Source organism: Xenopus tropicalis, chromosome 1, assembly GCF_000004195.4.
Source record: "Xenopus tropicalis strain Nigerian chromosome 1, UCB_Xtro_10.0, whole genome shotgun sequence".
Classification (NCBI taxonomy): Eukaryota; Metazoa; Chordata; class Amphibia; order Anura; family Pipidae; genus Xenopus; species Xenopus tropicalis.
Window position 1 is genome coordinate 188,295,491 of NC_030677.2, and position 15,236 is coordinate 188,310,726.

A 15,236-nucleotide genomic window follows, 5' to 3' on the forward strand; every position below is an offset into this window, starting at 1 on the left:
GACTGTATTGTATCTATCTGTATTTATTGTTGTACTTTGTATTTATCTATTATTATCTTAATAACCCCCTGTAATGCATGACTGTATTCTACTGTACAGTGCTGCGTACATAAGTGGCGCTTTATAAATAAAGATATACATACATACAAGATATACAATTACACTGCGCATCAACCCCCGTCTCCCATCCACCAGCACTTATGGTTCTCTAGTTATTGATACAAACTAGTAATAAATAATTAGAAAAGCTAGTAGTATCCAATGTCAGTAATTCCTAAATATCTATCTATCTATATATTAGGCATCTGTCTACCTATCTGTCCATCTTTTGTAGTGACCCATAGGGTTAGTTAATTTCTCCTATGGCTTGGAAATCCCATACTTGACATTTCTCTTTATTACTAAGTCCCTGTGCCTGGGAGGGTTAGTATTCCCCATTGGCCCAGTGTATGACTACTCCCTGTTACACTTTCATTTAGTGATTGCTAAGCCCTGCTTCTTCCTCTTTGGCCTCCACCTGCCTTGTAAGGTGAGAGTCTGCTTGGGAGCCTGGGACTATAAGACCCCAGTAAAGAGTTCTGCCTTAAGATAACTAATTAATCTATCTATCTATCTATCTATCTATCTATCTATCTATCTATCTATCATCTATCTGTCTGTCTATCTATCTATCTATCTATCTATCATCATCTATCTATCTATCATCTATCTATCACCTATCTATCTGTCTATCTATCTATCTATCTATCTATCTATCTATCTATCTATCTATCTACCTGTCTGTCTGTCTGTCTGTCTATCTATCTATCTATCTATCTATCACCTATCTATCTGTCTATCTATCTATCTATCTATCTATATATCATCTATCTATCTATCTATCTATCTATCATCTATCTATTCTCATAATTTTGTAATATAACCATTTTACTGTATAGTAATTCCAAATAGGTTATCCCCACAAAGTCCTGATTGGATGATATTGGCACATGGATATGTAGGGAATGCTTAGGCAGCTTTCCTTCTAGTATCTTACACAGGAGTTTTCAGGGATGGTAACTTTCTTAGTTACATGGTCTCATCGAGGAGGTTGTGTGGTTTCTTGGGGATGATTCTACAGCAAAAATGAAATAACTTATTAATTATTCTGCTTTTAAACCAGGGCTAAAATTAGGGCTAGACCCAAGAGGTATGTGCCCTATCCTTTGTATGGTTTGTGCCCTCCCCCTTGTATGGTTTGTGCCCTCCCCCTTGTATGGTTTGTGCCCTCCCCCTTGTATGGTTTGTGCCCTCCTATAATTCAACAGTGGCTGAAGGAGTAGTAGAGTGCAGAAGGTAATGTAGGAGGTAATAAGGGGTGGGGTCTGGTATTGCGCACCCCCTCTGCTTGGAACTGATATGAGCATGCAGTATTGCTTTATCTGATGTGAATGTGAGGATTACATCCATATTTTAGAAAACATAATTAAATGTCTGCACCATAATCTATAATAATATCTATCTATCTACCTGTCTGTCTGTCTATCTATCTATATAATAGAAAGAGTGCTGCACACACAGGGACTTGATACAAAAGAAAAAGTGTTTTTATTGAAAAAATTCTCTCTCTATATATATATATATCCACCAGGAAAGAAAGGTCCGCATTCACAGGTCTTACGTAGAAGGTCATTTATTAGTGGAGACTAACGTTTCGGCTACAACAATAACCTTTCTCAAAGTGAACAGACACAAACAACCCATGTGTAATACCCATGTTTGGGAGGGAAAGGCGCTAGTAGGGATGTCATATGACATCACCAAAGTGAGACAAGCTGAGCTCTCAAAGTAACACTTTATCAGATTCACCACAATTCAGTAGAAGAAAACAGCAAAATCCTATACAAGTGAACTGAGCTTTGTACAGGCATGGGACCTGTTATCCAGACTGCTTGGGACCTGGGGTTTTCCAGGTAAAGGATCTTTATGTAATTTGGATCTCCATGCCTTAAGTCTGCTAAAAAAATCTTTTCAACATTGCCTCCAGTAAGGATTAATTATATGTTAGTCGGGATTTAGTACCGTTTTATTTTTACAAAAAAAAAGAAATCACTTATAAAAAATCTAATTATTTGACTAAATGGAGTCTATGGGAGGTGGCCTTCCCATAATTTGGAGCTTTCTGGAAACTGGGTTTCTGAATAAAGTATCCCATACCTGTATATTTACCATTTCATAAATATACCCCTAAATATCCCTAGTCCTTAGCTAATTTGAACTCATACCTATGTGTTATTATACTTGTTGATGATTTTACATTTTTCAAGGTTTATGTGTATACTTTTCTCAGAGGTATGAACTTCACAGTGAGCCCTCATATCCATTTAGTATTTAATATTCAAAATCAAGTTTTCTGTGTCATGTACATTGTGTCCCATTTGATAATATATTTAGCTAAGGATATATCAATATAATTATCCAGTTATTTTGTTATTGTTTACATTGAGTTATATACTATTGAAATAATAAATATACAATGTAATCCAACGCATTTTACCTTTTTCTTGCTGATCAACAATTTGCTTTTCACAAAGATGATACATTCAGTTTATTTCAAGCATCATCTAACCAGGGATGAACAAATATTTTGGATTTTTGCAAATGGTGAAATTTTAGAACTGACTTATGTGTTTCGTTTTGCTGGGAAAAACTGTTATTTTACGAAAGGAACATCCATTGATTCCAATGCTTTTGGTGCAAGAAAAAAAAAACACTTTAATGCATTTCGTGTGATAGAAAAAAATGGCTGTTTTCACCATTTACTATTTTTCCTGTGAAGCTAAATGGGACAGTTTTACTTATCACTTATTATAAATGTGGTGACTTCCCTGGGTTTATGGTTTTTAGCTGTAGAAGAGAACATGGCATAAGATATTTGTTGTAGACATCCTGGCATTCAGTTCTTATATATGGATGTCACAAGGAGTTCTAAAGGTTTGACTAGTCCTGGTTTCTCTATGGCAAACTGGATTTCTGTTGTTGGTCCTAATTGCTTAGCACTATTAAAGGAGAAGGAAAGTCATTTTGGCATTTTACTGCCAATAGATTTGCCACATTAGAGCCACCTAGAACACTATATTTATTCTGCAGAAAGCTTTACCATACCTGAGCAAAGAGCCCTAGAAGCTCCTTCTGATAGCAGCTGCCATTTTAGTTTGGTCTTCATAGCTTCCTGCTGCAGTTATAGCCATTGGAAGCTCAGATCACACATTCCTAAGGGTGGGGGAAGTGCGTTCTTATACATTCTTGTGAAGCTTCTTGTGAAGCTAAATGGGACAGTTTTACTTATCACTTATTATAAATGTGGTGACTTCCCTGGGTTTATGGTTTTTAGCTGTAGAAGAGAACATGGCATAAGATATTTGTTGTAGACTTCCTGGCATTCAGTTCTTATATATGGATGTCACAAGGAGTTCTAAAGGTTTGACTAGTCCTGGTTTCTCTATGGCAAACTGGATTTCTGTTGTTGGTCCTAATTGCTTAGCACTATTAAAGGAGAAGGAAAGTTATTTTGGCATTTTACTGCCAATAGATTTGCCACATTAGAGCCACCTAGAACAATATATTTATTCTGCAGAAAGCTTTACCATACCTGAGCAAAGAGCCCTAGAAGCTCCTTCTGATAGCAGCTGCCATTTTAGCTTGGTCTTCATAGCTTCCTGCTGCAGTTATAGCCATTGGAAGCTCAGATCACACATTCCTAAGGGTGGGGGAAGTGCGTTCTTATACATTCTTGTGGGGGGGGGACAGGAGAAGTGAGGGGGAAGTGGGTTCTTATGCATTTTTATGGGAGGGGGGAACAGGAGAAGGGAGAGAGGAGAGAACTGAGCCCTAAAAGAGAGGAAGTTGGATAGCCGAAGTACATGTATACACAAAAGAAAACCAGAAATCCTGTGTTTCTTTTGATAGAGGACTCAGTGAGCGTTTCTGTGAGTGCTTATGGCTGTATTTACATAGACCTTTCTGATAAAGCTTACTTAGTTTTTACCTTTCCTTCTCCTTTAATATGTTTATTTGTATTTGTCTGACTTGTACATAACCCCCTTCAGTACCACAAGATTTTTCTTAAATAATTTTGTGGGAAACATAAAAACACTGCAAACAAAATACTGGAGTGTAACCAGGCATAAGCAGATGCTTTGTTTTATTGACAAAAGAACCAGATTCCTAAAATATGGGCTTTGGAATTCTATCTCAATAGATCACAGGTCACCATCTTAGCCGCTGCTTTAAATATATATGTTGACTGTGGGGTTACTATAAATATATTTATAAAAAAAAAAATAAAACATTAAAACAAGGCACACCCTTTAAACTTGTTCCCTTTCATTACATTTTCAATATTTTATTTATATTTTATTATTTATTTATTTTTTGTTTTTTTAAAGGGGTTAGGGGTCATCCATAGAACCAGGGTGGCTTATAAATAAATAGTCATTGTAAAAATATCCTTAAATAAAGTATAAATGTAAACATTCATTCCATCTAACTATAAATAATAATTGTAAAATAAACAAATAAAAGGTAAATAAATGTGAGCATTTAAGATAACTATTAATAAATAATAATTGTAAAAAAAAAATCTAATTTGTAAGTAAATCTAAGTAAATTTATTTAAGGTAACTATAAGTAATAATTGTAACCAAAAAAATATTAAATGAATGTAAGCATTTTTAACTATAAAAAATTGATTGTAAGAAAGATACAATTGAATATTTGGCTATTGGTTTATAAAGGAGGGCACTCTTTGGGATATCTGTTGCTTAGATACAACCAAGGGGCACATTTACTAAGCAATTTTGAGAAAAAGTCCTTTTTTTTTTTTACTTCTAGATATTTTTGATATTTACGAATGGGGTTTTGCCAGTACAGGTATGGGATCCCTTATCCGGAAACCCGTTATCCAGAAAGCTCAGAATTATGGAAAGACTGTCTCCTATAGACTCCATTTTAATCAAATAATTCAGAATTTTAAAACTGATTTCCTGTTTCTCTGTAATAATAAAACAGAACCTGTACTTGATCCCAACTAAGATATAATTACCCCTTATTGGGGGCAGAACAGCCCTATTGGGTTTATTTCATGGTTAAATGATTCCCTTTTCTCTGTAATAATAAAACAGTACCTGTACTTGATCCCAACTAAGATATAATTACCCCTTATTGGGGGCAGAACAGCCCTATTGGGTTTATTTAATGGTTAAATGATTCCCTTTTCTCTGTAATAATAAAACAGTACCTGTACTTGATCCCAACTAAGATATAATTACCCCTTATTGGGGGCAGAACAGTCCTATTGGGTTTATTTAATGGTTAAATGATTCCCTTTTCTCTGTAATAATAAAACAGTACCTGTACTTGATCCCAACTAAGATATAATTACCCCTTATTGGGGGCAGAACAGCCCTATTGGGTTTATTTAATGGTTAAATGATTCCCTTTTCTCTGTAATAATAAAACTGTTTCTGTTTCACCCAGTTTCATGGGGAAGTTAATCCCCTTCATTGTTTTCTATGTCACCCAGTTTCAAGTAAAACTTAAAAACATTATTGTTTTCCAAGAATGAATGCCGATGCTCCTAAAATGGCTGCTGGAGCAATTGCTGTTTGGGAAAAATAAAGAGGATTCATGGAAACAAACGTCCATTGAATTTCTCAGGTTTTAACAATACTTTCAGCTCAGAAATTCAGGAAATTTTCATACAAACGATTCCAGCATTATCGCGACATTTTATAAATACAGCAAAGATCGAGTTTAATACGAATGAATCCAACCTTGAGTTTATGCGACTTTCAAGAACAGAAAACCCAGTTTCAGTAAATGTGCCCCCAAGTGTTTTTTTTCCACTTTATCGCATTAGTTCTTAAATAAAATCTTTTTTTTTTTACAAATAATACATTTATACTTGGTAAGTCTGTCGCAATTGTGAATTGAACTTTGTCTAGAAAAAATGATCAAATTTTAGTGAAAGAAAAATACAGACAGTATTAACTAAAACATTTTATTAACAATGTAAAATATGGAATATATTACAATCTGAACTAATTTCAGCATGCCTTATTATTTGTAACAACATGTCAACGTGTAGACACCATGCTTCAACTTCCTGTGGTAATACATGATAGACTTTGTCTTACTCTTTTGAAGGATATACCTTAGGGAAAATGTATAGTATAGTTTTATACATATATCACTATATTATGGTTGCAAAATTGTGAAAATCACACTATTTGGAGGTCAGTGAAAATACTGATGGTCATCATCATGTCTACAACATATGTACAAGCCATAAATGTTCACTTTGTTTTTATTACAGTCACTGGTTAATAAACTTGGCTGAGGTCTCAGAAACAAAAAGAAAAATTGTTTAGTGGAAGACTAAGTATGAATGGTACAAAATAATATGGATTTACAAAATAAAGGAATGTCATTGGTGCTAGTTCATGGCCCAATCTACTAGGACATATTAGACAATATGTAAACCATAACTGCTTACTCATGTCCACACTTAGTTGCGATGCTGCTGAAGTGGTATACTTATACTACAACACTATAATATCAACAAAGCATATTGCATATTTGTATCTTGCCTCTGGTGTTGACGTTTTGGAATAATTCTTCTCTAGCAAGCACGTCAAGAAAACTTGAGCGGTGAAGTTCCAGTGCCTTGGTTATCTCTTACACTCAGGTACGGGTTGTTTTTTATAGTAAACATGCTAATATTGTTAGTAACGCTTTTTAAGTTGATATTTGAGTCATAAGTCAGTCTGTTCTTGTACACAGATGCCAATAATCTCAAATTAACAGTACCAGATTTGCTCTAAGGCAGTGTAGGCAACATTGAATAATGGGCAACCATCCTATACAGGATTGGCTCAGTTTGTGGATGTATTTATTGAAAGGATTGCTTCCAGGGGTTTAGCTTGAGATGAGACAACACAATCCAAAGAATCTTCTCTTCCTTCTTCTCACCAGTGGATATGGTGTTAAATTTAGGAGGCTACTATCATCTGTAATTAAAAACAGATTGTGGTATAAGTTAATATTATAGATGCCACTGTAGCAAACTATTAACCTTCCCAGGTTGGTCTTAAGTAAAGTTTATTTATCAGACATGAATTTTGCCTTCAGTTCTCAAAAAAATAAAAATAAATAATATCTATATCTATATATATATATATATATATATAAAATATATATTATATTATATATTATTATTATATATATAAATATATATATATATATATTAAGTATTATCTACAGTTCTACTATTTTTTTATTCAAATTTTCCCCCCAAAATTTGAGTTTTTTTAAAACAACTTCAATAATTTGTGATTTATTAATGTATCGTTAACTTTTTTTTGTCAAAAAAAACATTGGCAAGTTTGATCTGTAGAGTACCATTGAGTCCTATGAGGCTTAGAATAGTAGAGGAATAGAATAGTCAGTGACAGCCTGCCCTTGACACATATTCAAGGATAAATTAATCCCCTCATTGTTTTCTGTTTCACCCAGTTTCAAAGTGAAGTTAATGCCCTAATTGGTTTCTGTTTCACCCAGTTTCAAGGAGAAGTTAATCTCATTTGTTTTCTATTCAATAAATTTATGTTGCAAGTGTAGTCTGCTCCTTATGTAGTCTTTTAAACAGCTCAAATGGGACATATTTGTAAACTTACTTCTACCTCCACCAAGCTGAAGAGATAAGTGAGAAAAAATAAATAAATATATATATATATATTGATCATAGGAAGCCGGCACTCATGTTAAAATGGAATACTTCGCCTGGGTGCAGTTGCCACAAGAATTCAAAGACGAATTATAACCGGAGTTCAGGAACCGCTCACACAGGACTTAGGATATTATATATTAATTTATTCATATTATTAATTTATGCTAATTAACATTCGGAAATGGTAAAATTTTAGGGGGGTAATTCTTGGCCGCGCACGCAACGTGCAACAACTTTTAACCCTTCCCGATCCTAATTAGCTTATGCTAATTAGGATTTGGTTCGGGATTTGGCAGAATCCATCAGGGTGGGTTCGGGGTTTGGCCAAATCCAAAAAAAGTGGGTTCGGTGCATCCCTTTTTTTTAGTGAGTATTTGAAGGTTTGGTCAAAAGATGAGAGTTTGGTAAATTATGGCAAGGAGTTAGAGAGAAAGGCAGAAGCCTAATCTATCTCACAGTCACAAATGAGATGATGTTATGAGATGAGAAGAGAGATGAAAATCAGAAACAGAGCATATCTGGAATGAAATGTAGTCAGGGTCTTAAATGTCAATGTTATAGATGGGAACCAGTGAAGAGATTTGTATAGGGGACATCTAGCATGGAGCAGGGAGATAAGTCATTAAAGACGGTAGAGCAGTAGGTCTGTAAGGAGATATAATCCTGTTGGGAAATAACTAGCTTTAATAAGTGTTTAGGGTGTTTCTAAGTCAGAGATAAAAATGCCACGTGGGGTGTATAATAGAGATTAATGGCAGATATTATTTCTACGCAATCAACAATAACATTATTAACTAACTTAAAGCTATGGGACTTAGGAGAGTAATTGTAGAAAAGCAAGCCATTTGTTTTTGAGAGATTTAGTTAAGAAAGGTCTCTGAGATGAGAGAGCAGAGAAGGAGACAGCCCTGGAGTAGACATGTAGATCTGGGGGTTATCAGTGCATAGATGTTTCGGAATCCAAATTTAATTTAGACTGAGAGGACCAAGGGAAGCCAGAGTCTTCAATAATGTCAACAGAGTAAAAGTTACAAGGACGTAGTACTGGAAAAAATAACTTTCAAAGAATTATCAGATAAAATGTAAACTAGTGGTGCAAACATGCCTGGATTCAAAGCCCTTGTGTGGCTCCCGACCACTGGCAAAGGTCAAACTTTAGACTGGCTACTGCCCTTATTAGAGAATATGAACATTTTTTAGTGAAAAAAAAACCTACTTAGGAATCCCGACATCTAAAATTCTAAACTTGCCCAGTTATGTCACAAATGGCCTTACCAGGGGCTGAAGTCAGGACTAAGGAGGAAGCAGCAGTTCGTACAGACAGGAGAGACCCAATATGCAGTATCCAAAGGGTCAACAAAGCTCAAAGTAGTATTCAGGCAAAAAGGTTGAGGCCTTTGTTACTAGCTCTCATAGACATCAACATAAAGGTGTGATTTAGATTACAGCATGGAGCGATGTGAAATGCCCATACTGTATATTTATATATCTATACATACACTTATAACACATTGGAATGAGATAGTGACACTCATGGCTATTGCTGGCTGTGTTTCTTTTTAACTATCTTTTCTGACACATTTCATTAACACATTGCAAAGCCTTCAGAAGCTGCTGCGAGGGATCACCAAAATACATCCAACAAAATACACAATGGGTGATTAGAGGAAGCCTACCTGCTGATCATGACCTGATTTTTATATAATATACTCAGCCTGGATACGCAGATATAACCTGGGTTGTCGTTTCCACTTATTATTCTTTTATTCTGTTTTGCATCAAACGCTTTCTGATTCTAAGCAGCCATAATCATATATATCATATAATCACACTAACATCATCCCAAATAAGTAAAAACATCTCCACCATTGAAGTAATTACAAAGGCAGATAGACTGGTGAGGGATATGAGGCTGAATGCCAGTTATCAGTATGTGTCAGCTATAAAAGAGATCTGACTGAAGAGGTTAAATAGTGTCTGAACTGCAGGGGCATCGGTAACATAAACTTCAAAACAATTTAATGGGCAGAGGGGAGTCTGACAACATATGCCAAACAGAGACAATACTGGCAAAGAGGCACAATGGTTTAAGCAGGGATGCACGGACATGTAAAAGGATATAAGCCCAGGATTGGACTGGGGGGTGCAGGGCCCAACGGAGCTACTGCCCCTGGGGCCCTGCACCCCCCAAGGTGCCTTCACCGGCTGTGCCCCCCCGCAGGTGCCCCTGCTGCGCACCCTGACGTCCCTGAAAATGCGTATGTGAAACGCGTCAGGGGAGGACATTGTCGCCAGGGGAATTGGCAATAGGGTCGGTCTGGGCCACTGGGGTATTTTCACGGCGTCCCAGCGGCCCAATCCGACCCTGTATAAGCCTCAGAAATTCCCAGTTAAGTAAAAAGAACATCCCTGTAAATCTTTTTCACAAATAGGTTTTATTATTTTTTTCCTTACAGTGAATCAGCCAATCAGAGTCAGTGACTCACAGCATGAGTGTGTTGTCGGCAGAGTAAAAAATATTAGGTTGAGAAGCAAACGCAGTAAAATGGCCTGACAAGTCATCTTTAACCCTTTCTCCTACACCTGAACATGTTTAAAGTTGTCAGTTGGGCCTCACCAGCGAGGACTTTGGCACAGTGGGACACCATACTAGCGTAACTACTGTTAGAGTCTTATACCGATTTCAGTCATTTATATCTTAAAAGGAACAGTAACACCAAAGAATGGAAGTGTTTCAAAGTAATTACCATATAACGTACTGTTGCCCTGCACTGGTACAACTGGTGCCTTTGCCTCAGAAAGATTACTATAGTTTATATAAATACCCTGCTGTGTAGCCATGGGGCAGCCATTCAAGCTGGAAAAGGAGAAAAGTCACAGGTTACATAGCAGATAACAGATACACTCTGTAGTTTACAATGGGATCCTGTTATCTGTTATCTACTGTGTATCCTGTGCTTGAATGGCTGCCCCCATGGCTACACAGCAGCTTGTTTATATAAACTAAAGTAGTGTTTCTGAAGCAAACATGCCATTTTACCACTGCAAGGCAACAGTACATTATATTGCCATTCTTTCAAATCACTTTTATTGTTAGATGTTACTGTTCATTTAATATTCAGGAAAATGTAAGCAGCCATTAGCAATTAGTAGAAAAACATTAGTTTGATTTTGGCTTCTCAGTCAAACTTGTGTAGCTGTCGCTTTTTTATAAGGCATAAGGAGGTTCATATACCCCCAGTGGTTGCAACCAATTTTTCTTCTCTAAACTAGTGGTTCCCATACTGTGGAGCTGTCCCTCAGGGGAACATGGAAAATCGGCCGGGGGGCTCAGTATGGAAGGCCAGTCAGGGTGAGATTTTGTGAGAATGTCTATTTGTTCTTCTAGAACATGCCCAGCTTGAAGTTAAACTCAGGGGTGAAACTGTGGCTGAATGACTGATACACCAATGATATCCCTAATAAACTTGTTGTAAATTAACCAGAAAAGGCTGGACTTCTGGGGGGGGGGCTGAACTGATAAACTCTGAAAACTTATGGCTTGAATTTGAATTTCAAATGGTAGCTATGGGTCCCTGAAAGGTTAAATCTACAATCTGGCTATAAAAGCTTCATATGCCTATTTATGCCAGCACGTGTGTACTTATTGTCTTACACCACTAAGGTGCCATGGTTGCATAGCTTAGCAAAGTTCACAATAAGCATAAGTAAGTACCGTATATACTCGAGTATAAGCCGATCCGAATATAAGCCGAGGTACCTAATTTTACCTAAGAAAACTGGAAAAACTTATTGACTCGAGTATAAGCCTAGGGTGGGAAATGCAGCCGCTACTGCTAAGTTTCAATAATCACAATAAAAACCAGTAAATTACATAAATTGAGGCATCAGTGGGGTATATGTTTTTAAATATTTATTTCAAAGAAAAACAGTAAACTAGCTCTGTAAGCGGAGAAGAGGGTCAACAAAAATAATATGAGTACTACCCCACGCTCATTGCACATTGGCAAACTGGCAGCAGACCCGGTCCCGGAGGAGATGTAAGGGGGAATAAGTAATGCTAGTGGGAGCCTAGGCCAGGGCACAGGAGGGTCTGGTTGCGGGTGGCCTAATTTGCACACAAAGGAGAGAGGGTGCTAGTCTAGAGGGACCCATGGCACCTGACTTTTTCAGCACATTTTGGGTGCTGAAAAACTAGGCTTATACTCGAGTATATACAGTAAGTAAGTAAGTATAAGTGCACAATTCTATACCTACACACATATTTGTACAGCAAACTGAAAAAGACCCTCTGTTGTAAAGTGCACATTTCTTTTATATAGCTTTATAAATAGGCCTCCAAGTTAAGCAATTGGCTTAAAGGGCATTTTCCACTGTATCTGAGTTTATGTCCCACCTGGGTCAGTTTGGCAGCCAGTGGGCAGTTATGGGGATCATATGGCACCATTGTGAATAAACAAAGTGAGAATATGTATAACACGTTTGCCTGGTTTCCCCTGTATGTGGATTTCTGTATTAAGGATAAAGGTGCAAAAGGGAGAAAAAGAGGAAAACTTATTAATGGGATAATAAGTCTTACCTTGATTTTTTAATGGCAGTGGCATGGTCTCCCTGAGTTTGCTTAAAAGGTTTTTCATCTCTCGCATGTCCCTGAAAAAGTAAAAAACAGAATGCTGAGAACCCAGACATACTGGTGGCCCCTGCTGAGAACCCAGACATAACGGTGGCCCCTGCTGAGAATCCAGACATACTGATGGCCCCTGCTGAGAATCCAGACATAACGGTGGCCCCTGCTGAGAATCCAGACATACTGGTGGCCCCTGCTGAGAACCCAGACATAACGGTGGCCCCTGCTGAGAATCCAGACATACTGGTGGCCCCTGCTGAGAATCCAGACATAACGGTGGCCCCTGCTGAGAATCCAGACATACTGGTGGCCCCTGCTGAGAACCCAGACATACTGGTGGTCCCTGCTGAGAACCCAGACATACTGGTGGCCCCTGCTGAGAATCCAGACATAACGGTGGCCCCTGCTGAGAATCCAGGCATACTGGTGGCCCCTGCTGAGAACCCAGACATACTGGTGGCCCCTGCTGAGAACCCGGCCACTATGGGGCTTTATTGGTGCACAAGCAGAACTTGTTCCAACCCCCAATATGTTTACCTAAGTGTTAAGGCTTTTTGGGCATTCCATGACTCACCAGATGTTGTACAATTCCAGAATGCCTGCTTTACTGGTTAGGTGCCGGAGGGGCAGAGTATTACATGTTATTACAGAACTCTACAAGTCCTGCGCTATATAAGTACTCTTGGCATAGGAAAATGCTGTGTTATGGTGCTCTTAATAAATTGGCGTATTTTCAGTATTTTACAGTGAAGTAATTACCCTGGTGTGAGGAGGAGAGGCATGGCTGCAGGGGAAATATGACCTGGGCAATATTAGGGAGTTGGGGCCTTTTAGTTTTCAGCCAATCAGGTCCATGAATATTCAAGTGGGCTGGCATTTCACAGAACCAACCCCTAACAGTGATACAAAAGAAGTATAGAATATAAATGCTCGGCTGTGAGCAAAGGCCACACTTACCTTTCTGTATTTTCAATATCTGTGGAAACCTGCCAGCACTGCTGCTGCATATCTGTTGGTGACGAGGAGGTGTCATCTAATATTGGAATATCGGAACTTTCTTCAGGTTTGTAATCTATAATCCTGGGGCCTACCCAGGGTTCCTTCCCTTAAAAAGAAAGAAAATATTTTAGCCAATGTGTAAAGAGGCCACCCCATATGTCACTCTTCGTATCAAGGAAATGCAAGCACTTACAAGCAGTAATGCAAAATAACTTTAACCACACATCACAAGGGAGTCACAGCATACAGGTAAAGAGTCACAATGTTCACACAGGGCTTTCTCCACAAAACATGTACAATGCCAGTGTCCAGAGGACGTCAGTCTTACCAGCCGTAGATACTTTTGGGCTGTCACATTTGTCTCCAGTCTCCATGGGATCTCCTGTCCCCACCTGGCTCAGCAATCCGGCACTCCCTGTGGTGCCGCTTTGCTATTCCACCAGGCCTTTCTACTGGCAGACTCTAGCCCGAAGCTCAAGCCTTCCTTCTAGCCTACCCCTATCTGCTCGGGTCCCTATTCTGTGAATGATCCACTGGGAACAATGTTTCCCTCTACCTTCCTTGGTGGGGCAATAGGTGGCCCTTACTACCTAACCCTGACTCAGACACCTAGTGCCTGCTCAACTATCAGGTGCCCTGTTCTGACCTCTCCTTACCCTGTAGACTGTTTCTCTTTGCTTCCAGCTGGTCTCTTCCTGTGTTCTCCCATAAAGACCACTAATTCTGGGTGTGGTCCCCTTTTATACATTCTGTCCCACACTAGTGGCTGGGGGTGTGAACTACAGTCCTACATTTTTAATTGATTTTAACAAAACTCTACTGCCACCTATTGGCCATCTAAAGAAAACACATGCAATCATAATACATTATATACAATCAACCTTTTCCACCAAATACAAATGAGATTTTATATTTTATGCCAAACAGAGGGATCATACACCAAAGAAGAAACACTTACCTACACTATCTGGATAAACAGCAATAGATATTATAGGAGCAGCACTGAAACAACCTGTGAGGCCCGGAGGCCACTGCCCCAGGTGTAGTTATACTGCATGGCTTTGGTATAATAACAAACAATTCAAATTCTGACCCCATCATCTTCTAATGAGCTGTGGAGTAGGCTTGGTTTGGTCTAACTGTGTGGGTTGACCTCTATCTATAACATTGGGTAGGTTGTGGGTCAAGCCTCCAGGCAGGTCCCTCTCTGACGTTAATGTCACTGCTCATACCCCCCCCAACCCTTCAGTGCTGTATCCATCCATGAATAGCCCTCTATAAAGTCATCAGGTCAGACTCATGGGCTTGTCTGTTCTTCAGATATACAAACCTGTTAATATGTGAAATATAATAATGTGCCCAATTACAAAATGCACTCATAAGGGCAGTTAACCTCTCAATGCCCACTTACCACCCCATAAGCAGAAAGCATAGGTATAATACAACACTACAAAAGTGCCCAAACTTCAACAAACAACACATGACAATTATACAAGAAATAATTCAAATTTTTTACAATTTTTTTTGTCCATAATGTCTATATAAATGTCCATAAAATTAATCATATTGATAACCACCTGTTAATGGGATTTTTTTTTTGTTGTGTGTTGATTTTTGCCCACTTTTTTAGATGAGGGCTGAGGGTAGCTGGTCTCTGGGCTATATGCGCATGAATGCCAAATGGGGGGCCTTTCCAGGTCAGTATCTAGGGTGGAATAGACTGAGCATACAGCCCTGCCTACAGGATTCTTATGGGTTTATTCAATGAGGGCCAAATGTAATTTTCACTTATACTGTACACCTTATTTCCCTAATCACTGCTCTGTTGTTTTCATTCATATT

At 38.2% G+C, this 15,236-nt stretch overlaps 1 protein-coding gene across 1 annotated transcript in view; it reads right to left on the reverse strand.

Moving 5' to 3' along the window:
* Positions 1–6,026: 6,026 nt before the first annotated feature.
* The window catches only part of rgs7bp (regulator of G-protein signaling 7 binding protein), a 38,312-nt gene continuing 29,102 nt past the window's right edge, over positions 6,027–15,236 (reverse strand). The window contains exons 4-6 of the mRNA XM_002934197.5: positions 13,353–13,500; positions 12,348–12,418; positions 6,027–7,049 (exon numbers count right to left, since the gene is read on the reverse strand). Coding sequence (XP_002934243.1) covers positions 6,958–7,049; positions 12,348–12,418; positions 13,353–13,500 — 311 coding nt within the window. The 3' untranslated portion in view covers positions 6,027–6,957. The remainder of the gene's footprint in view (positions 7,050–12,347; positions 12,419–13,352; positions 13,501–15,236) is intronic.